Below are 23,395 nucleotides of genomic sequence, written 5' to 3'. Positions count from 1 at the left end.
AGTGCGAAAATAATGTCTTTATTTTGGTGAGTAAATATTGTAACGACGAGTTCACGCGAAGGACAAATTATCGAGTGATGCGAGTATGTTGTGTAAATACGAGTTTCTTCGTTTACATATTATATATTTATGTCGGAAGATGAGAAATAGATAATTTGAAAGAAAGGCTCAAACAATACAATTAAAAGGTAGAAGAAAAAAGGAAAACATGAATCGACAATTCGAAGTAATTCCATGGCAGATTCGCATGGCTTAGCTACAGAAACAATCTGAAATATGTATCCAATGATAGAAAATTGCCCGAAAGTTTATCATTCACATTAATTTGCTTGATAAACGTGAAAAGAAACGAGTTCAATAGGGTTATATTCTTATTTTTCTTTCTTTCAATCTCTTTTTCTTTATGTATTATTATTTAAAAGTTTTGAACGAATATATCTTATTAAAAAAATTTAACGTCTTTGGCGAATAAGAGAATATTGAAATTGATCGATTAAATTATCGTTTTGAAATTGATTCGGATGTAAAACGTTATATAGGAATTGTGAAATCAATGTGGAAGTTGTGAGACAACGAGTTAAATTTATATTTACTATAGAAGGTAAATTTATGAACTATGATGTTCACACGTGGTGGTTGTCACGCGAGAAGAAGGAATGCTGGCGGTGGCGGTGGCGGTGACGGTGAGATTAGTGGTAGTGGTGGTAACGCTAGCGGTGGTGGTAGTGGTAGTGGTGGTGGTAGTGGCTGTAGCGCAGGAGGAAGATTTGGAAAGAGAACTTCTTTGGAACACAAGACTCCTAAACCACGACTTGCAGTCGAAGGATACGCGTACAGGTGAGGCACTTGAGATGAAATGATTTTTTTCCCAATCGATCCACAACTGACTCGATTTAATTTTAAATGTATCGTTAAGAAATACGTTGAATGCATTTGAAATATTATTTTAGAACGAGAGTACCGGTTCCTGTGAAACTTGAGGATTTACCAGCAACAACATCAACTCCTAGAACTTATGTGTATAGAACAAGGGTACCACGAAGGGATTTCATTGCTACATCGCAGATAGCGCTACCAGAGACTAACGTAGGCCGCGCGATAACGGGAAGAAGAGGTGCTGTCAAACACAACAAAGTGCATATTGTACGAGGTCATAGATTAGTTGCTAAGTTTTTTAGACAGCCAACATTTTGTGCCTTTTGTAAGGATTTCCTTTGGTAAGTTTACTTTATATTTTATATATATATATTAAAATCATCTGCATATACAGTACAGTTAAACAGTTTCGGTGAATTGAAATTTATTGTTGCAAAATGTATGTTGAAATTCTTTCTTTAACAAAATTATTATTTTGTAAACGAAATTCTTTCATACGAGTCAAAAGTTCGTCTAAAAATACATTTTCACGTTATACATACCTTACCGAAATATCAATTGGTTTAAACCAATTCTCGTTACATACAAAAATTATAATATATTTATTTATTTTTCATTTTTTTTCTTAGGGGTTTCGGAAAGCAGGGCTACCAATGCCAAGGTAAATTTTACGCTTTACTTTATTTTCGTCGCTCCGCGCTTTCTTAGGTCATTTTTATTATTGTTTCATTGTATTCTAGCTTGCCAAACTGCGGTACACAAGAGATGTCATGACAAGTTGTTAACAAAATGCCCGGAAAGTGGGAGAGAATCAGAAAACACGATAGTAAGTATGAAATATTAGCGGAATCTCATTTTTTTAACATTTATATTTCAGAGGAACTAGACATTGGAATATTTTAATATTTTTTCAAACGATCGTAAAATATGACAATTTTGTATTTCTTTTAATGATAGTACTTGAGGGAACGTTTTAAAGTGGACGTTCCTCATAGATTTCGACCCCATACTTTTATGTCTCCAACATTTTGCGATCATTGTGGTTCCATGCTATATGGTCTATTTCGTCAAGGATTAAGATGCGATGGTAAGTATAATAAAAAATGAATATTTCATTTTGTCAAAATCTCGATGCACCTTTTTTTACTTATATGTGTAAGAATATGATTTTGAAATCATATATATAAAATAAATGACTTGTAATATCGAATATAACTATATCTATATAAGCGGCGTATAATATATAAAATAAAGTAAACACGAAGAAGAAAGTAACATAACGTTTCGTACTAGCAAAAAAATCCGTTAATATGATTAGAAATTTACTCTGAAGCATATGTAACATGAGATTTTGTATAAATTTCACTATCTTATCATTTTATGTAAAATCATTCATGTATATGCGTCTTCGTTTGATTCTAATTATTTAGAAAATTATTAATAAAAAATATATAAGGGCGCACGTGCGTACGAGTATATATAAACATCATTATATTCCAGAGTTGTAATTATTAGTGATAGTAGTATTTGTATATACGAGTTGTTGGAGTCTAGGTAATATAGTTAGACTGTAGGAAGGCTCATACTAGGAATCTATTATTACACTGGGTCGCTGCTTTAAACTCAGTCGGTCTTGGCATCGCGAGCCGTGAGAACGCTTCATCGTACACCTGAGCCGGCGAGAGCCGCGCACAACGCGTTCAGTCTTCTCTTGAACCGGCTCTTTCTTCGTTCGTTCCTCGTTCTTTGTCCTCGTGATTTTTCTCTTTTCATTTGTAAAGTTAAAATATCACAAATTCGAATTAGTAACGTACGTTGTTAGAAAGACGTGGTCAAGATGCCGTACTACGGCGACAGTACGCCTTATTATTATGGAGGAGCGTTTGCTAATCATAGTTCTCTTATGACTGGAATACCACGGTAAGCGTAAGAGAAAGATCTCTTTTTTACTTTTCTTCATCTCATTCTATGTTACATGAATGTGACATACTCTAACATTTAACTCCTGACATCTATCGAATAATAAAAAAATAGATTGTGGAGATATACAAGGATATTCATTTCGATTTTTTCTATTTTTTGATTTTTTCTTTTTTTTCTACAAAATGACTCTCTTTGATCACGCCTTTTTTTTGAGTTTCTCACATTCTTCTCCGTGCGTTTTATTTTTGCTGTATTTTTTGGTTGCAAGCCACTGTTTTTCTTAGACTCAGTATGACGTTCAACGGAGTTTTTTTCGTGAACAAGCTACGTTTACGTTTGCTAATTTTGTGTTTTATTTCAGAAATTCTTTTTTTTCTTTTCAGAGATTTTCTATGAACATATTGAAATATTGGATTTAGTGTTGAATGTTTAATACAGTAGATATATTTATATCGATATTTTTTATAAAATCACATTTTGTATATACTATTGAAGTTTATGAATCGGCTCAATCGATTTATATATTTTGCATATGCGTACAAGATAAGCAAACGTACTACATGGCGTTTCGTAAGTCATTTGTCGTTATTTAATAGCACTGCTTCAATCGATTCATTAATTGATAGACATCGTATCGATGGTAGTGTGCCAAATCGGAAGTTTTTGTACTTCACGTGTACCCAACAAGTGTTCGTGAAACGTTGTCGTCCTATAACGTAACGTGGTATAAAAATAAACATTTGGCATTGAGTAGTGTACACGGCCGATCGAAGGGCTCGTCAATCGATACTTGGCAGTCACATGTGAACGATCCAATTTGTACTATCCTATTGTTCCTGTTTCACGTTCCTATTATCATGAAATAAAACAAAATTTATATAAGAAATGTATTTTAAGCTTATTTTTAATCGCCTATCGAGGGACTGGAAATTTTCAAGTCGGTTTCCGTAAATACATAAAGTAACAAACGGGTTTTTTGTTTTTATATAAACGTGCCACGTTTAATTTATATTTCTTTACAAATTATGATTAATTATTGTAAATACAAATAAAACAAGGCATAATTAAATGATCGTTCATTTACCTGCGTAAATACATATATAATATTAGTTAGAGTATCATAACAGTATAAAGAAACGGAGATCGGTAATACATACTCCTATTTCTACGTTTATATTTTTTATTATACTTAAAAACAATGTTGCTTAGAATAACGGTAATTAATAACCTCATACAGAAGTTTCCACAATCCACTGTCTGCAAGATTTGCACCACATCTATCAACGATCACGGAATCATCGTTAAGCAATCTACGACGTTATTCACCTGTCAGCACGGTAACTACTCGCGTTAGACGAGTGATTGATACTGCCGATATTGATGTATCGACACCAAGAACTCTGTCATCGAGGGATGAAAATCGGCAAAGAGATAATCGACTTCGCCGAGACAGGCCAACGATAAAGATAAGATCGCAAGCGTTGAAAGATAATCCGGCGTTGCGAGAGCACAATGAGAAGCACGAAAAGAGCGTAGGCGAACTGCTAGTGGAAAAATTCTTAATAAAGGATAAGAAAGGACTTGAAGATGAGGAATCTCGAACGCGCGTTTATCATCAGGTGAGTCTCGATCGAGAAAACAATATGCAGGACTTGCAGTCGATGCAAGGAAGAATAACGCGAAGGATGACGAGGAGAAGATCATCAGCCGATATTCAACTCGATGCGAAACAAATCCAACGAGAAGTTGCTTACGCTCAGGTCCAAGCGAAGGTTTTGGATAGTTTGGTAGCTGAGGAGCAAGCTGAAATTGAGGATGAAGTTAGAAGAGGTACTTTGATTAGAAAAGGTATTATTAGAGGTTCCAGACCGATCTCGTCTTTCTTTGGAGACAGCGAGGAATCTGTAGAGGCTGAAGATGATGAAAACGAAACGGTATCGAAGATGAAGAAAACGTTTAAAAAGATAAAGAAGAAGAAAAAAATGATGGAAAAAGCATCTCCTACCGATGAGAAGGAAAAAAAAGAAGATGCGCTTGAAGTAAGACAATCGAGTACCTCTTCCAACGAAACGTGTAACATAGAAGATGCGAAAAAAGATGAAAGTCAGGATGAAAATAAATCTGAAAATAAATCCGTTTACAAAATCGAAGCATCTAACAGCGTTGGTGACTTTTCCACAATTTGGGTTAACGCAACTTCAGAAAATATGGAGAAAAAGGAAAGCATTGAACAATTCAGAGAAAGCATTAGGATTCCTGTTCCTAAAAAAGCTTTGGCTAATGTTAAGCAGATTGCGGACGTTGCCTCGGTACCGGAAAATGGCATCCTTGAAGAAATCGAAACTAAGATCGTATTGCCAGTTCGTAAACCCTATATCAAAGATTCGTCAAGAAACAGTGTATATCTTACTTTAAAAACGAACGATAAAGAAAAGAAAAAGGTGAACGTTAAGGATACCAACGTTTCTACTCTACAAAAAATGTCTAACGGTGTAGATGCTCTTACGAAGAAAGATTTATTGAAGCTTCGAGTTAGAGACACTTTGCAGAAAGTCTTAGAAATCGGTAACGAGACTAACGAAGACGTTCCATTCGAAAAATCATCGAAATTTATCAAAGACGCGAAAGAGAAAGTCGTATCCAACGAAACGAAAGTTGAAAAAAATAAAAAAATAGGAAAGGCAATTATCGATAACGCGAATCTGTCAAAACCTAAAGACGACATTGTGAAAAAAAATGGAAGAGATACGGTATTGATGGATAATAATGCCGAAGTTAAAACGATTAGCGTAGATAATTCAGAAAAAAAGGAATCGATAACAGCAATGGATAAAAGCTCGGAAACATTGAAACAGAAAATAAATGATGTCAAGGGTAAACGAATCGTTGAGAAAACCGACGAAAGTAAATTAGCTCATAAAGAGGTCGATAATAAAAAAGAAGAAAAGACGAAAAACAATGTTGACTTGTTGGCTATCGGTGATACGAAGAACAAATTAGGAATAATTGAAAGCGATATATCGATGAAGAATAGAGGGATTCCTATCTGTAATGATACGGGTGAAAACAGCGCCGCGGTGTCGTTGGTGCTTACACCGAACGCTTCGTGCCTGCCAAAACCGTCTAAAATTAATACGGATGAAAATAATGCCGTAGAAGCGCCAGAGCTTTCGTTACGAGTGGCAGCGTACCTGGCAAATCCACCAAAAATTGAGAATTTCGAGGACACAGCTGCGTCATTAGCGGAAAATACAATAAATAAAGAGGAAACCTTGAAGAGGATTCCTCGTGGGAAGAGAATCGATGTGGAGAACGTGACCGGTACAAAATCGAACGCAATTGATTCGGTGATAGCCAAGTCCAAGGACGGTGACGTTCGTGCAACAAAATTAAATGCGAAGAATAAGGACTCCTCGAATATTACGAAGGACGATCTAAGAGAGACTAGAGACGCGAGTACATCGAAGAACATGAGCTCGTTGAAATCCATGATGGCGGGGGGAAATACGAAAGAGGTCGACGGCACGGCGACCGTTTTATCGCGGAACATGCCAACGAATTCAACGTACACCAACAAAACTGATGCTGCGTTCCAGAACACCGTCTTGCGTAAAGGACCGTCGTTGGTAGTAAAACAAAGTGCAGAATCTATTCCCGCGAAATCTCTCATGGATGTGAATGACAAATCGATTAACGGGATGGAGATAATTAACACTCCGATTAACGAAAAGATGGTAGATTTATTGAAGAGCGAATCCACGGAATCAATAGACTTTTGGAGCGAAATCAAAAGTAACGAACCGAAACAAATGCATTCTATCGATGATTCCAAAGTGGAATCTATTTCTTCGTCATCGTCGTCGTCGTCGTCGTCATCCTTATCGTCGTCGATAAAAAAGCAACCAGACGATAAGGAAAAAGGAAGTGATCTTAAAATAAGCGTTGCACCCAGCACTCCAACATACTTGTCCAGTAATATCACGACGACGACGACAATGACGACGACGACGACGATGACGGCGACAGCGATGGCAACGATGACAACGACAACGACGACGACAACGATGACGACGGCAACGAGTTTTCCAGAAAAGCAACAGCGAGGAACGATCGCAAAAAGTCCCTTCAGTGAGAGCAAGCTTATCAAGAACAAAGAGAAAGTTACATCTCCTGAAGCTGAAAAGGAGAATAAGGAAACGATAACGGGGGAAAAAAAGAAAATACGTAAGAAAGCGGATCTTGTGATCTCAATACCATCTTCATCGAAGGATGTGTCCTCGACCGTGAAGAGAAAAAATCCTCCGATTAAACAAACCGAATCCTCGGATAAGACTCCATCTTCAGTAGTATCATCACCTTCTACGCCAACTCAATCTCAATCTGAATTTTCTACACCCATCAGTGAGGTACCTTTTACCGCAGTACCCTTGATAAATATCGTTGAAGCGTCACCAATTAGCGAATCTCAAATACAGGAGATAGACGAAGAAGAAGAGAGTCCTAGCACACCTACCAACGAATGGACCAATTCGCCCATCGCACTGATCTCAAAGTGGAGCAATCAAGATAATCTTTCTAATGCCGATGATCATGAGAAAACTATGACACCTGCTTCTTCCAACGAGGCCAGTCTTGTAGCGACACCCAACGATAGTCAACAAGCTAGTCCGGAATCCTCGAAGAAAAAGAAAAAGATTGTTAAGAAAAGGAAATCGAGCTCGAAAGAGATCAGTAGCGAAGAGAACAAGAACGAACAAAAAGATAGCAAAGGATCACGCAACGAGACGATATCAAAGTCTCGTCAAGAAGCAACTAGCACTTTGAAACCTCCTGAAAGCAGTTCGTCGTCAAGATTAAGTCCTAAGAACTCGCCTACTCAGAGACCGATCGATCTAATAAGAATGTTTTACACTACACCATCTGCTTTACTCACGGCTACGCCAAGGGATCTTTCCAAAGTCAGACGAGCAAAGATCAAAAGAAAGAGACATCAGTCGCGAACACCATCAGTGAGTAGCGATAGTACCGGAAGTACCGCCAGTACGGCTACTACCAGTAGCACCGATGGTAGCAGTGCTTCGACCTGCACCGAATTGGATGACGATCCAGAGCACAAGAGGATGGCTTCGACGAGAAGCAACGATTCTGGATTCGATGGTTCGCCAAGAATTTCCAGTATTTATCTATCATCTCTATTATTTATTTATATACCTTGTTTGAATTTGACCCTATGTGTTGCTTGTCCCTTCCCATATTCTTATATTGCTCTCATATATGCTCGCATGATAGCTAAACATTTTATTTGCTATGTACATGTCATACGCGGAAAATTATACGATAATTTTTATTTCATCTTGCGAGAACACTTGTCATATTTCTTACTCATAGTCGGTTAAAGGTGCATCGAGAAAGAGAGATATCACATTCTATATCAATTAAAAAAAAAAAAAAAAAGACAACAACATTATACGCTTAAATTGAAAAATTCGTGCAGATTGCGATATGGCCTGTCATAAAAAGTGTGAAAAGCTCACAGGGAATCTTTGTGGATTGAATCAAAAGCTCGTTGCCGAAGCTTTGCAAGCTCTTAAAAAGGGTGAGTATGGATTTAGAAGGGCTCGTAAGACTTGATAGATATTATCCGTTTTCTCGTAGACACTCGCAAGAAATGTTTGTATTGTTGTTATACTAGGAAACGACGAATCGCTTAAAACCAATTTTTGCGGAGGGTGACTTTCTTACGGTCACATAATATTTATTGATAACCAAATGTATTAACGATTCAGAACGATTCTTGTCTCGATGGAAAAGTCTGTGTAAGCTATTAACCTACTAACTTACTGCTACAAATAACTTGGATTTTCAGCATTTTTAATTGTTTGAATTAAAATTCGATATATTATTGCATCACGAATCGCTCATTAGCGGCTTGTTTTCAGCTCCGTCGCAATCGTTAGAGAACCAAAGAAACTCGGACACGCCGGATCATTTTCCAAGTGGTCGTATTACACCACCGGCCATAAATCTGCCAAGATTCAAAAAGTACGCCGTAACGGATTTTAACTTTCTCAAAGTAAGTTTTGTAGAGATGAGGATCGCTCATTATCCCTGTCGTAAATAGCACGAATCGAGCCGAAGTGCGCTTCGATTTGTGGCTCGATTGCAAAATGCAACGTTATACTGTATCGAACGTTGCATCTGCCTGCTGTCTGCCTGACACAAAGTTTCGTGAACCTCTGATGTGCTCTAAGCGGTACCAGACTAGAGAAAGATTTACCTCGGCATGTGGGAGAAGTAAATGCAATACGTCATTCTTTGCCAAGGTTCCTCGAAATGCTTCTGTAGCGAAATGCAAGAATTATTGGCTCGTAAAGTTAATATAGGAGTGAAACTAGAATATTATCTTTATAGTTTAATATCGTTGCTTGTTTTTTTTTTTTTTTATTTCTTATTGCGTACAATATCATACAACAATTAGATGATAATACCGATAGAAAATATAGATATACAGAATTTAAACAAATCGAAGATACTTTTACGAATATCAATGACAACGATCTACAATTCGTATAAGTTTTACAAACAGATGCGATGAAAATATGAGGGTCGATATGCGAGACGCGTTCCTTGGCACTGTCTGCTAAACTTCCACTCGAAGACTAATCTGAATCACGTGTATTTACATCGAAGGAATCGGTTGATTCACGAAGAATAGTTAGGAAATAGTCCAGGGAATTAAGTGCGAACAATCGATCCTCTCAAGTTTATGTTGGAAGAACTACCGCAAATGCCAGGAACTTGGTTTGTTTAGTATTCGCGATACATGCGATTTACATCCATCTAAAATTTTCATCGTCTTAATTCTCAAAGCACCGTTGGTTTTGTACTAAAACGCAAATAGATGTACCGATTTAGCATCTCGTAACGCATTATTTATAACTTTCATATCTGTGTAAATTCTAGGAACTTGAAGTTTAAGGAATGTGGAATATAAAGGACGATCATGAAATTTCAATCATAGAATTTTAAAATGATTCCTTATCAATAATGTTTATCTCTTTTCCTGTAGGTCCTGGGTAAAGGTAGCTTCGGCAAAGTATTACTAGCAGAATTACGTGGCACAGAGTGCGTTTATGCGGTTAAGTGTCTGAAAAAGGACGTCGTCCTCGAAGATGACGACGTCGAGTGTACATTGATTGAACGTAAAGTTCTTACGTTGGCTACAAGGCATCCATATCTCTGTCATCTGTTCTGCACTTTTCAAACAGATTCGCATCTCTTCTTCGTCATGGAATATCTTAACGGAGGAGATCTTATGTTTCATATACAAAAATCTGGTCGATTTCCCGAAGTTCGTGCACGTTTCTATGCCGCTGAAATTTGGTCTGGCTTGAATTTCTTACATAAGAAGGGTATCGTTTATCGCGATCTTAAACTCGATAATGTGCTCTTAGACTTTGAAGGACACATTAGGATCGCTGATTTCGGTATGTGTAAATTACAAATATTCCTGGATAGAACTGCCGACACTTTCTGCGGCACCCCAGATTATATGGCACCTGAGGTACGTATATCAATACTGAAATTTCGAAATAAATTTCGTTGGTACAAGTTACAAATAATATATAATTACTGTAGATTATAAAAGGATTAAAGTACAATCAAGCTGTAGATTGGTGGTCATACGGAGTTTTGTTGTATGAAATGCTAACAGGCCAATCACCATTTTCTGGTTGCGACGAAGACGAATTATTTTGGAGCATTTGCAATGAAAGACCTTTCATACCTCGATACTTGAGTCAAGAATCAACAGATATGCTGGTCACTTTGCTAGAAAAAGATTCTGGAAAGAGGCCACCTGCTCACGAAATTGCAGTACATCCCTTTTTTCAGGTAAATATTTAATAATTAAATTAATATTTACGTTGAAAATTAAAAAATTTGTTATTCATAAAATTAAATTTAGCAAACTTGCATATATTAGCTTTTATAACATAGCAAATAAATCTTCTTGCATAGTCTTTGCCTTGGGATCGGTTAGAAAGGAGACAGCTTGAACCTCCCTTTAAACCAGCTTTGGAACATACCTTGGATACCAAATATTTTGACACGGCATTCACAGTTGAAAGACCGCGACTCACGCCTATACCTGAACAAATTTTATCTTCGATGGATCAAGGCGTTTTTCGTGGATTTTCATATACGAATCCAAATGCGACAGACTGATATACCAAAAAGTTTGTTAGGAATTTTATATTCTTCGCATTCAACGTTCTAATCCTTTTGATTATTTATTAAAAAACAAGGATGAACGTTAAGAAATTTCTCTTTGAAAGATATCATGAAATTAAAGAACGATCACAGTACACGGATATAAAGTTATCCAGAAGGTTTTCTTTACGTTTACATCCACGGATCGTTTCTTCTGTCATGAAATTCTTTTGCTAAATGTTCTTATACGAGCATGAGGTGATACATATGTATATGAGCATGATAGATATTGTAATTAAAACTTTTCTCTCTTTTTTTAATGTTAGTAACATTGGACACATTATGCAATCGATCGTTCATTGACTGTAGTAAATATGGTATATTAGCATAGTCATTAGGAAAGGAATATACGATTTTTGTTCCTTTTTTACACTGATATAATGAGTTTTATCTGTATCTTGTTCTAAGTTTTCCCATTTAATAATATCAAAAATGTAAAAATTAGCTTTCAAACACATACTATTACGACGATAAACATGAAGAAGAAAGTACAAAAAACTCGCATGGTTTCAATATTCGTTGTAGTCAGGTTTTCAAAGATACATAATTATCCAACGGTCATACGATTATTATAACATTTGGCTTCACGTTACCGTAGCCAAGTTATTAATATCAGAGTATTTTATTAGATAGGACTACGATAGACAAAATCTCGAGTTTTTAGCTCATCTGTTATAATTTCTCCTTATTTACAAGTATTTTTTGCTATTCTTTTCTTTTTAATTTATATTTCCTTCCAATATCTTTATTCTTCTAAAAGTTTTACCATTTCTTTCTCTGTAATACATCACGATGATGTCTTCTCCTACAGATTCATCTCCCACTCACTTTTCTTTCATCCTCTCTTCGTTTGGCCGGCAACTTATCCTTTTCCCTCCTCGATCTTCCGCTCGTACATTTAGCTCCTCGCAAACTACGCGCTAATTTTAGACCGCCAAGGAATTGGCAAATTGGCATAAGCTTTCGAACCGACGGACTCTATTTCTTCTTCCTTTTCTCTCTTTCTCTATGTCTTATTCGCTTTTTCTTTTTTTCTCTTTCTTTGTAAATCATAAAAAACATGGAAAAATAGCAATCTAAAAACATGTATGAGATGTGACGAAAGAATTAAAGTTAATATTAAGAAATTTTTGGAATATTATGTCTATTAACAAAATATGTAATAAATCGTATCTCGACTAGATATATATATATATATATATATATATATATATATTATAATATATATCTATTTATATTTATGTATAAAAAAGTTAAAATGTTTGGAAAAACCGTCTCGATTCGCGCGAGATCGAAAAAAATAAAATGAAAACAATGTGCATCGCATTACGCAGATATCAAAGTTTCGGAGATATTTTTAGATCGGTTCTTTCGTCCTAATGCGATTCGTAACACCTGTGTGTCGCTACGTGCTACTATATGATAGCTCCGCATCGTTGAATTTTCACAAATAAAAAATAAGAAATAAATAAAGTAACAATAACAACAACACTATGTCATTCTTGATTAAAATTTGTAATAAATTTCGCTTTAGATTCGATGAAAAGAAGTATTTAGTAATGTGTTTTACAATTTTAGAAAAATAGATGACAACACAACGAGGGTAAAATGAGTTGGATAATATGAATAGAGAAAATACAGGATAGTCAAGAGCTCCAACATGAGGAGTTTGAAAGTAAAGAAAATGAAAGGTAAAGCAAGAGAATCGATAACCACAAACAGAAGTATTAAAAGAGGATGAGCAAATACGTTCTACAAGCGAATCAACCATATCAGGTCTTAGGATACTTAAAAGCATTGAACGTGTAGGTTCAACCATAAGTGCAATCTCGTTCAACGGTCGAAGAAACGTAGCATGGCCAGGCAAATACAGGGCCGCAGTTCTTCGCATCAGTCGCACGTTCAAAGATACTCCCAAAGACGATCTCGTTGCTGCGATATAAATAGAATTTAGCATTTACTCCCGCGATGCGGCCCTACATCGAGGAGAGCTATTTTCGAGATCCATCGCGAGTTGTTACAGTCCTCTGCTTGATTCTAACGAGTTTCGTTCGGAAGGAGCACTGCAGTTCCTAACAAATAATTCACTGATAGAGAGAGAGAGAGAAAGAGAGAGAGAGAGAGAGAGAGAAAGAGACAGATCATTTACCTCATGAGACGGACCGAACGTATTATTGTTTTCAAATTTTGCCCGCTACGTGAGTGCCTTCGATTAGAGCCTTTTCTGTTTTTTTCCGTTTCCCTTCGTTTTCGTTCATAATAAAGATTTCAAGTGTTTTGCGATACGAATTCTGCACTTACCGTGCGTGAATCAATAATCAGAATGTATTTGCTTGAAGATATTACGAATCATGTTGTTATCGAGAAAATTCATTTCGTGTTCTCGCGCATCAAGATATATTTTCGATAAAAACGACGCCATTTCGTAGATGAAAACAACCAAACACCGAAGAAAGATATCGTGGAAACACGTTAACGAAGATAAACGAAAAAGTTATCGAGATATACATGTGACGTTAGTGTTTATTAAATTTGGTACTTCTGATTTCGCAATCTGGAAAGTGTAAGACGATATTATAATATATACTTCGTATAATGAACATCTGTGTGTAACCCGATGTATAAATTTTCATTACAAATTTTGTTTGATGCCGTGTAACGCAAATCATTTCGATTCGCTGCATAAGCCCGTGCATGCGTTGATAAAATCTGTTGAAGTCGTTAAAGTTTGACAAAAGTAGAAAACAACGTAGAGGATGTTTAGTTCCTTAAGATTAGCGACGATGCGGTCGCACAAAAGTCGAGCCAGGCCTGGCAGCGTGGCCACGTCGGCAAGTTCGGATTCCGGTAGGGCAGAGGAAGTTCCCCCACTTCTCTTTCATCCCCCGAGTTTTTTGCTCCTCGACGAACAGGAAGGCAATATATCGTCACCGTCAAGCGTATCTTCTAAAGTCGCACAAGTCAGAGTAGAACGCGAGGGTGGTAGCCTCGGTGTCACTCTTCGCGGTGGAGTTTCCAGAGCTCTGGTTGTGACGGGAATAAAAGCCGATGGTCCAGCTGCAAAAGAAGGAAGAGTTAGACCTGGTGACAGATTACTTGCGGTCGATGATACCGAGTTGAGCGGTTTAACTTTAGCCGAAGCTCAAAGAGCACTTAGAAGAAGTTCAGATTCACCTGTAGCTTCTTTAACTATCGAGTACGATGTCGCGAATATGGACGAAGCTCGAGCAGCTACGTCCGGCCCACTCTTGGTCCAACTCGAACGTGGACTTTCAGGTACGGGCTTTCGATCTATTCTTTCTATTGTTTGTTTCTTCAAATGTAACTTCCTTGCTGTCTGAAATGTCTATAACAATTTTTCTTCTTGTGAACTTTAATGTTACAATTCCAGGAGAACTAGGTTTAACCGTAAGAGAAACACCTAACGGTGTTTATATCGAAAGTCTTCGGCCAGCAAGTACCGCAGATCGTTGCGGCGCGTTACAGCCTGGAGACAAACTTTTAGCGGTGGATGATACACTGGTACAAGATGCGGTCGCTGCAGCTAAATTATTGAGAAATACTTCGGAGAATTGTCGTATAGCGAAGTTACAGATTCTACCAAGACTACAAAGTACGTCAGCGAGAACGGTTAAAAGAAGAGCGCAACCTCAAGTACAACAAAGCTCGAATCAAACTTTGCAAACGAAGGAAAGTTTGACGGTGATACTTCGACCCGATCATAGGGGTTTTGGTCTCGCTTTGAAACAAACAGAAGATCGTATAAATTATGTGATAAACTTTTTGGAAGCTGGTGGTCCGGCCGAACAAAGCGGTGTTCTGTTACCCGGTGATCGAGCGATCGCTATTAATCGTACTATATTGCGCGACTTAAAACCTACAGATGTGGCTGATATTTTAGAGAATTCACAAATGGTAATGATCTCATAAGTGAAATTTAGAAATACGAATAATTTGTTCGAGGCATTTCATTTTCAGTTATATGATAAATGTTATACAATAAAATGTTCATTAACAGATCGAACTTGTTACGGAGTACAAGGTGGGTGGTCCGGTTGTACCTAACTCTGGTGTTTTTACTGTAAGAGTTGCAAGACCTCTAGGTGGGCATCCTGATCTAGGACTTACCGTAAACGAAGATTTAGTTATAACCGAAGTTCGCAAAGGTTCTCTCGCATATAGAACAGGTAGTTTAGCATCGGGAGATCGCATATTAGCTATCGACAATCAAAAATTAGATGCCGGTGACCTCAGACAAGCCGCGCAATTACTTCACCGACCAGGAAGTTCTGTCGTTGCTCTAACTGTAAGAAAGTCCGACCCACTTTCAGAAACAAGGTAAATCTTACAATCTTGACACATTGGTGATAAGATGATTAAAAAATATTATTCAAATTCTATATTGTATAGAGATTATTGTAAGGAATCAAGTATAGGAAGTGATACAGTACCCACTCAATATCCTTCAACTATCTTACGTTCTGCCAGAGAAAGTTTGCCCAGCGTTGATAGCGCAGTGGATTCTTGGGGAGAATTAGGAGAGAGTAGTGGAGCAGGTCCGGAAATATTAAGACTATGGGATGCGGTTTCTGTGGACAGTGGACAATTAGATCCTCCGACACCACCTTATCAAAAGTATTAAAATGCATCGAAGAATTACTGAATTATTATTAATAAAAAAAAATACAGATATTTTTTAAATACCTATATAAAATATTTAACATAAATATGAATAAGATAAAACAATTTAACAAATTTTAGCTCTCAAGAACACGGTGTATCAGACAATAGACCTCAACAAATAATACACGTATCACTGCACAAGGATCCAGTTTACGAAGATTTCGGATTTTCTGTCTCCGATGGACTTTACGAACGTGGCGTATATATAAATCGTTTGAGACCTGGTGGACCTTGCGATGGAGTTTTGCGACCTTACGACAGAATTCTACGTGTTAACGAAGCAAATACAGAAGACTGCGACTGTTGTTTGGCCGTACCCCTAATCGCCGCTGCTGGTCCACGTTTAGATTTGACTGTGGCTAGGCCACTATCACCTCAGGATATCGTAAAAACTTTGTAGGGCGTAATGTAGTATATTTTATATGAATGATGCTGCTGCGATACTAATGCCTCTGGTATATTTTTGTACGCATGTGTTTATTTATAAAAATAAATGTACTATAGATTGCTTTTAGCTAGAACAACCTTTCCTGCATACAATTTTTCACACATACATACTTCGCGCTGATTCATAACACACCAACTGTACAATATCTTTTCTGGAAGTATGTAAACGAACAAATCTTTATACAAGTGCAAAAATTAAGAGATACATTATTATAAATTAATCTAACATTCAAAACAATGTACCTGTACATTTATAGTCATTACGCATATCTACAAACAGTCAACGTTACATTGTAACAGGATAATATTTTAAGAAATGCAAAATCGTGCATTACTTATTAAAAATAGCACGCTCGTAATCAATGCATTACAAGCTAGGAAACTGGTTAATGGCCAATACTCTTAGCCTTAAATTAGATACAGTAACTCATTTTTATCGCAAGCGTGAATTTATTAGTTGCATAATTAACTTGTAATATTTAAATAATCGTTGCTAATTGTACCAGCAATCAGCTATTTTAAAAAGATCCATGTGCATCTGAAATTATATAATCCTACCTTACCAGCAGGTTTAATTTTAAAAGAAATTTATGGAATCAAGAAATGGATTATATCAAAATTATCTACGAGTTCTACAGAGTATCGCTCGAAATGAAGGAGAAATATGAAGGTCTAAATACACTAGCAGAAAACGCAAAGCAGCGACCGCTACTGTGACTATAAAAAATGACCACTTAAGAGTAATAAAAAAAAATGTTAATATATTCAACTCGTAATAGTTAATCAATACATCATAGGTTCGAAGATTGTTTATGGTACAATACTGCTCTTTCCAATACGAACGTATGAAACAGCTAAGAAAAATTAACTCTTCTGCTTTTCGCTGTGCGATGCTTTAGGCCTTTACAGTTCTCTTTGTGCAAGACAAATAATTGAAATATGTAAACATACTTTATCATCATATGTTAATCACTTGGATCATTTCACTGAATGCAGAGATTATACATTATCTTGAATAATCTTTTATAAAATCATTTGAAAGTTTTTAAACATATCCAATCTACTTACATTGTCATAAGTAAATCAATATTCTCTAAAAGATATATAATTCATATTTTCGAACACAGACTAGACTGCAAATAGTTGATTTCTCTTATTGGCCCATCCATTAGCTACAAAAGAATTGCTATTACCATTGCGATTCATATTATAATATTTTGGAAGTATACTATTATCTCTTTGCTTTTCTTGACGCTGATCATATTTGGCTTTATTATAATACAACACTCCTAAAATGGCCATAGCCATACCAAATACATTTACCCATGTTACAGGATTACCTAATACAAATAAAGTTACCCCAATTACAAATATACGTTTACTAGCACTTGCTACTGCGTACGTCAATGGTGTTACTATTGAAAGCACAGAAAAAGCTATAATATTTTGCAACCAATTTAGTATACCATCCAAAAATAATAATCCTAATATGTTATACGAGATATTTACTGATGTTTTTGTAGTAGGATCATGTACTAAATTTCTCAAGTCATAGAATATCCAAATTGGTAGGAACATAAACAAAGCTAAACGTCCTAATATAAGTAGAAGTCTTAAATGATGAACTCCTGTGTCATGCAGCACCTAGGAACGAAAAATATTTGTTTTTATATGAAGACTATAATATATAGAAAAAAATATATATCATCAAATATATGCACCTTTTTTGAATATATATTCTGTAAGGAAAATGCCATAGTAGATGCTAAAGCACTTATTAGACCAATCATGTTGAAACTAAGTTCTGTTAAAGTTGCAATGGCTACACCTCCCACAATAGGTACGAGACTAAGATAAACTCTCCAGGTTTGCTTTTCTCGTAAAATTATTCTTGACAAAATCACTGTGAAGAGTGGCATTGTAGCCTTCACTGGGAAAGAGCCAGATTTTCATTAATGTATAATACTAATAGATATAAAAAAAAATAATAAAATTTAATTAAATTTTTCTGGTATATTGAGAATAAGATATTAATTCTATTAAAACTATATAAAATATATATTAAAAACAATAGATCAACTTTAGAGAAAAATGTTCTTCTAATTAATACTAAGATACAACTTAAAAAAATTCAAATATATTTGAGCATAAAAATCAAAGTCATATATTTAATCAACAGTATATAGCAAGAAAAAAATCATTATTTGTAAATGTTCACGATGAGAGAATTTATTTTTAAACTACGCGCCATAAAATAGGCGCGTCGAGATTACTACATACCAGTGTGAGCATACGACACGGGAACTTTCCAAATGCTGACGTGGCTAAACACGTTAGCAAGAAATTTGCCAAGTGCTAAGGGCACGATAAGACGCAAGTAATAACCCCAAGAAATATTGGAAGGAGACTTGCGTACACCCCATAAATTGAAAAATGGGCCGGAGTATACTGTGATTGAGGTTAACTGTACCATTGTTACCGTAAGAGGATATGGAAAATCTGAAAGTACCATCTTGCCAACGACATTGCTGCTGCTGGATACTGCATACCATAGCAGACACAAGAAAAGAATAGTTATCACTTCGCGACTATTTCGTTTGTCGTCCATGATGTAAAACGGAAACGGTTAACAGTTACTCTCGCCTCACGCAATACATACTCGCGCGCACAAACTCAATGAGCTCAAACGATGCGTAACATCTTATTGCTAAGGTCACTGCTAGTCCCTGGTAAAAGCAGTAACCAGCTAGATTCGATGCGTACTGTGTGGCGCTAGTTACATGATTACTTGCTAACCGTCCAAATAGTTTAATTACACAAACACGTTTGGTATATTTCTATGTATAAAGACATATAAATGTATTTCTGCCATTTTGACATTGTCTTTCTGTATTCACTTATGTTGCTTCATATTTTTCACCTTTGATCTTCGTATCTCCTAATCAAAATTTTGCACCAATTTGTCCATAAAATATACATGGCTAAACATATTCCAACATACTTTAAATTTCCTAATATTTCACATAATGTATTATTTCAAAATAATTGGAAACAAAATAATTGTATAACAACTCTGAGAATTATATCGTATATCTACATTCGTCTTTACAAACAATTAAAGAATACGCTTATGATTGGTTGTAAGATAAAATAATATATTTTTCTAATTTGTTATGTTTTTAGCTAAGTCAAGTCTCGAATATTGTTTCTCTCTTTCTCTTTTTAGGTAAGATTTTTATAAATTGATATATTTATTTAAAAATTTTATTATGTATGTATACTTTACATTTGATTACAAATTTAAAATAATACAATTGCGTGATAAAGTGACTGAAACAAGATTCTGAATATTCAATGTTTGTAGGAAGATTCGTGTATGTATATGCATACTCGTATGCGAGTCGTATGATCTGTGATTTTTCTTATGTGTTGTTACCATGGCTAAACCACCATATAAATTAAGTAGTGTACTTTTTGGACATACATCGGATGTGAGAGCAATAGCAACTTTCGCAAATGGGTCCATCGTTTCGACATCCCGAGACAAAACAGCGCGCGTATGGAAACCAAGCGGGTATTTAACCTCTATTTTCTTAAACTTTGCTTGTCATTGTACACATTACTATGATAAAATTATAAAAAAATATTTTTCTACATAGTTATCGGAAAACAGATTATATACATTGAAAATAATTTTAGGAATGGGAAAGACTACATTGAGACAGCAATATTGAAGGGACATACTAATTTCGTCAGTTCTGTCTGCATTATAAATCCATCCGAGCAAAATCCTAAAGGTTTAATTATAACTGGAAGCAATGACAACACTATATGTGTGTATGAACAAGATCAGATAGAACCATTCCATATTATAAAAGCTCATCAGAATACAGTATCTAATTTAAAAACTGGAAAACTAGAAAATACCTTTCTTTCAAGTTCTTGGGATATGACGGCCAAATTATGGAATACTAATGATTTAACGAAACCTTTAGTAACTTTAACAGGCCATACCGCAGCAGTATGGTGTGTCACAGACTTAATAGATGGTAATATAGTAACTGGATCTGCAGATAAATTGATTATAGTATGGCAAAAGAATGGTTCTATAAGATTTAAACTATCTGGTCATAGTGATTGTGTACGTGGCATTGTACCTATAAAAGAAAATGAATTCTTATCATGTTCTAATGATGCTACAGTACGTCATTGGAATAGTACTTCTGGAACCTGTTTAGGAAATTATTGTGGACATGAAAACTATATCTATAGTATAACAGCTTTAATGAATGGCACTTATGTTTTTACTTCTGGTGAAGATCGTACTATCAGAATATGGCTAAATGGTGAAATAGATCAAATTATTACTTTACCTACACAATCAGTATGGTGTATAGATCTATTACCAAATGGTGATATAGTCGCTGGTAGTTCAGATAGCATTATCAGAATATTTTCACCAATTCCAGAAAGATATGCTTCACTTGACAAATTACAACAATTTGAAGAAGAAGTTGCAAAAACAATAATTAATAATCAGCAAGAATTAGGAGGCTTAAAAATTAAGGAGTAAGTATATAAAAATATGTTGTAATTTTAAGTATAAAATCATAATATTTCCTGTGTTATAGTTTACCTGATGCAAAAGCATTACAACAACCTGGTCAGAAAGAAGGTCAAACAAAAATGATATCTGATGGGAATAATGTTGTAGCATATAGTTGGTCACAAAATGAACAAAGATGGATATTAATTGGAAATGTAGTGGGAGCATCTGGTGGTAGTACTGCTACATCTGGCAAACAACTTTACAATGGCATAGAATATGATTATGTTTTCTCAGTAGACATACAAGATGGTGTTCCACCTTTAAAATTGCCATATAACAATGGTCAGGACCCTTGGGTTGTTGCACAAAAATTCCTTCATGATAATGATCTTAGTCAGTTGTTCTTAGATCAGGTATAAATTGCAAAAAAATTTCAATTATAAACATATTTCAATAATAAATATGTATCCAATAGTTATTCTTATAGACAATCTTTTAATTAATATTACATCTGTTTATGTTTATATATTTAGGTTGCAAACTTCATAATTAAGAATTCTCAACAAGCTTCTACCTTAAACGATAGTATTCAATATACAGATCCATTTACGGGAGGAAGCAGGTATATTCCTGGACCTAACATGACTGATAGTCCATCCGAATTTTCCTCTAGAAGTAATCAGAATTATTCAACTCTTTCTTCCGTATCTCCTTCATATATACCTCATATGAAATATTTAAAATTAGAGCAAGCAAATTTACTTGCTATAATAGGTAAGACAAATTCCTTCCTTCATTTAGTATATATAAAAAAAAAAATAGTATTATAAATATCAACAATTTATAATTTGCATGATATAATATATATAAAATATTTTTATTTTAGATAAATTAAGTGAATTAAATGCAAAACAAGAATGTACTTTTAAAATGTCTGAAGCAAAATTGGAAATAATAAAACATTTGATAGAAAATAAAATACATGGAGAACATATAGCTGATGCTATTGATATACTAAAACAAATTTTAAATTGGCCTGAAAACCTAGTATTTCCAGCTCTTGATATAGCACGTCTTGCAGTACTCCATAAAGATATAAATGAGCAAATAAGTACACCAGATATGTTAAAAATGATAGACAAACATATTAAACCTGGTGCATTAGCCTCAAATCAAATGCTTACATTTAGATTGCTAGCAAATTTATTCTATCATGAAAAGGGGGAAAATTTTTGTCTCTCCTACAAAGATGATATATTAAAAGCAGTATGCAATTTAAATTCTCTCGGAAATAAACACAATCAGGTATGTGAATAAAATATGGTAATATTTGTAATAAAAAAGATGTATAAAAGAATATGAATAAAAATATTGCTTGCAATTATTTCAGATTGCAATATCAACTTATATGTTAAATTTGATAGTAGCGCTTAATAAATGTAATGATACATCCGGTAAGACAAGAATTTTAAATGCAATGTTTATGATACTTCCTCGTTTTAACGAACCTGAAGCTGTATTTAGAGCCCTTGTTGGACTAGGAACTCTTTTGGCTGCAACACTGAATCCAGATGAGCGTAATGAATTAATTGAAGCTGTACGTCAGTCAGAAAACATACTTGGCGTACTCAAAACTATGTCTGAAAATGCACATGATGTCAATATGCAAAACAAAGTAGCAAACTGTTCAAAACAAATTATAGATTTAATCACTTAAATCTTTGACTAATAATTTCCCCCATACAGGTAACGATTTACAAGATTGTTCATATACATACTGCAAAAAATAAATAGAGTCTTAAAACTTATAACTTTTAGCATATTTTTTATGTTTCAAAATAATATAAAAGCGTTTATTAAATTGTTCTTGAAATTGTTTATAATTGAATGCTACAAATAAGAAACAGCATTATACATAAAATATATGTAACTTTTTCTATTAAATGAAATAGAACTTTTTACATATAATTTTTTAATACATATATACATATACATATATATATATATATATGTGTGTGTGTGTTTTCATAAATGAATTTAAATATATGGTCTCGTAAAGATGCTCAAATAATATTTGATACTATTTATAAACTGATATATATGGTTACAAATAATGTATCATATCAATCAAGTTTGTACGTAACATAAACAATTTATAGTAGACTGATGGTAAATAATAACTCATAATATACAATTATGCTTATATTTATACAAATGTGAAAATTTTTAAATGAAATAGTACGTTTAATTTATTCATTAAGTATTAATTTACTTAATTAAACAGCATTCGTTTAACTGTTTATGATGAATATGAATAATCAGTAGTGATTTATTGATATTATTTGAACGATCCATTTAATTTTATTATATTGTAAAGTTACATTATATGTCATTTAAAACAAGAAAAATTAATTTACTAAAATGACAGTCCTTTATTTGCCTCGGATAAGATAGATTGTATTTCTAATGAAATTAGTCAAAATATATACAACGATGAATATAAAATAATTTATGTAATATACGTAATATTTGATTAAATTTTTTTGGACATTTGTCCTTTAAACATACAACAGACAACAGTGTGATAGTAGAATATTATTATTACATTAACGTCAAATATATATTTTCTTAGTTGTATATCAATTT

At 34.6% G+C, this 23,395-nt stretch overlaps 4 protein-coding genes across 10 annotated transcripts; 3 read left to right on the top strand and 1 right to left on the bottom strand.

Moving 5' to 3' along the window:
• Positions 1-1,992: 1,992 nt before the first annotated feature.
• Positions 1,993-12,198, top strand: LOC127061465 (serine-rich adhesin for platelets-like). Of its 5 annotated transcripts, none has more exons than XM_050988357.1 (7): positions 1,998-2,796; positions 4,037-7,956; positions 8,294-8,395; positions 8,739-8,872; positions 9,869-10,363; positions 10,438-10,692; positions 10,819-12,198. In XM_050988357.1, the coding sequence occupies exons 1-7, from the start codon at positions 2,714-2,716 to the stop codon at positions 11,023-11,025; spliced, it is 5,196 nt and encodes a 1,731-aa protein (XP_050844314.1). In that variant the 5' UTR covers positions 1,998-2,713; the 3' UTR covers positions 11,026-12,198. The 5 variants fall into 5 exon arrangements, 4 of the variants coding, with proteins under 4 accessions (XP_050844314.1, XP_050844313.1, XP_050844316.1 ...); XM_050988356.1 differs by having other exon boundaries at positions 4,037-7,974; XM_050988359.1 differs by lacking the exon at positions 8,294-8,395.
• Positions 12,199-12,755: 557 nt separating this feature from the next.
• LOC127061469 (glutamate receptor-interacting protein 1) lies at positions 12,756-16,262 on the top strand. Of its 2 annotated transcripts, none has more exons than XM_050988368.1 (5): positions 12,756-14,346; positions 14,462-14,985; positions 15,089-15,408; positions 15,559-15,705; positions 15,832-16,262. In XM_050988368.1, the coding sequence occupies exons 1-5, from the start codon at positions 13,827-13,829 to the stop codon at positions 16,151-16,153; spliced, it is 1,833 nt and encodes a 610-aa protein (XP_050844325.1). In that variant the 5' UTR covers positions 12,756-13,826; the 3' UTR covers positions 16,154-16,262. The 2 variants fall into 2 exon arrangements, with proteins under 2 accessions (XP_050844325.1, XP_050844324.1); XM_050988367.1 differs by having other exon boundaries at positions 15,481-15,705.
• On the bottom strand, positions 15,715-18,808 carry LOC127061474 (solute carrier family 35 member E1 homolog). Its single transcript, XM_050988379.1, has 3 exons — positions 18,481-18,808; positions 17,922-18,130; positions 15,715-17,844 (listed from the first exon to the last, which is right to left on the bottom strand). Exons 1-3 carry the CDS (start codon positions 18,806-18,808, stop codon positions 17,329-17,331), a joined length of 1,053 nt encoding a protein of 350 aa, XP_050844336.1. The 3' UTR covers positions 15,715-17,328.
• A 121-nt stretch (positions 18,809-18,929) lies between these two features.
• Positions 18,930-22,560, top strand: LOC127061467 (phospholipase A-2-activating protein). 2 transcript variants are annotated; one of them, XM_050988366.1, is made up of 8 exons: positions 18,930-19,029; positions 19,384-19,426; positions 19,565-19,774; positions 19,900-20,769; positions 20,832-21,162; positions 21,283-21,523; positions 21,636-22,054; positions 22,140-22,560. In XM_050988366.1, exons 3-8 carry the CDS (start codon positions 19,638-19,640, stop codon positions 22,464-22,466), a joined length of 2,325 nt encoding a protein of 774 aa, XP_050844323.1. In that variant the 5' UTR covers positions 18,930-19,029; positions 19,384-19,426; positions 19,565-19,637; the 3' UTR covers positions 22,467-22,560. The 2 variants fall into 2 exon arrangements, with proteins under 2 accessions (XP_050844323.1, XP_050844322.1); XM_050988365.1 differs by lacking the exon at positions 18,930-19,029 and having other exon boundaries at positions 19,281-19,426.
• Positions 22,561-23,395: the final 835 nt, after the last annotated feature.

This window comes from Vespula vulgaris, chromosome 2 (genome assembly GCF_905475345.1).
Source record: "Vespula vulgaris chromosome 2, iyVesVulg1.1, whole genome shotgun sequence".
In the NCBI taxonomy this organism is placed as follows: domain Eukaryota; kingdom Metazoa; phylum Arthropoda; class Insecta; order Hymenoptera; family Vespidae; genus Vespula; species Vespula vulgaris.
This window is presented reverse-complemented; position numbering and strand designations above follow the sequence as displayed.

Coding starts and splice junctions, on each gene's coding strand:
- LOC127061465 (XM_050988356.1), top strand. CDS start 2,714: ATGCCGTACTACGGCGACAGTACGCCTTATTATTATGGAGGAGCGTTT. Junction 2,797..4,036: donor CTTATGACTGGAATACCACG/GTAAGCGTAAGA, acceptor AACCTCATACAG/AAGTTTCCACAATCCACTGT. Junction 10,693..10,818: donor CAGTACATCCCTTTTTTCAG/GTAAATATTTAA, acceptor CTTCTTGCATAG/TCTTTGCCTTGGGATCGGTT.
- LOC127061469 (XM_050988367.1), top strand. CDS start 13,827: ATGTTTAGTTCCTTAAGATTAGCGACGATGCGGTCGCACAAAAGTCGA. Junction 14,347..14,461: donor ACTCGAACGTGGACTTTCAG/GTACGGGCTTTC, acceptor TTACAATTCCAG/GAGAACTAGGTTTAACCGTA. Junction 14,986..15,088: donor TTTTAGAGAATTCACAAATG/GTAATGATCTCA, acceptor GTTCATTAACAG/ATCGAACTTGTTACGGAGTA.
- LOC127061474 (XM_050988379.1), bottom strand. CDS start 18,808: ATGGACGACAAACGAAATAGTCGCGAAGTGATAACTATTCTTTTCTTG. Junction 18,131..18,480: donor CGTGTCGTATGCTCACACTG/GTATGTAGTAAT, acceptor GCTCTTTCCCAG/TGAAGGCTACAATGCCACTC. Junction 17,845..17,921: donor AGAATATATATTCAAAAAAG/GTGCATATATTT, acceptor TTTCGTTCCTAG/GTGCTGCATGACACAGGAGT.
- LOC127061467 (XM_050988366.1), top strand. CDS start 19,638: ATGGCTAAACCACCATATAAATTAAGTAGTGTACTTTTTGGACATACA. Junction 20,770..20,831: donor GGAGGCTTAAAAATTAAGGA/GTAAGTATATAA, acceptor CCTGTGTTATAG/TTTACCTGATGCAAAAGCAT. Junction 21,524..21,635: donor AAATTTACTTGCTATAATAG/GTAAGACAAATT, acceptor TTTTTATTTTAG/ATAAATTAAGTGAATTAAAT.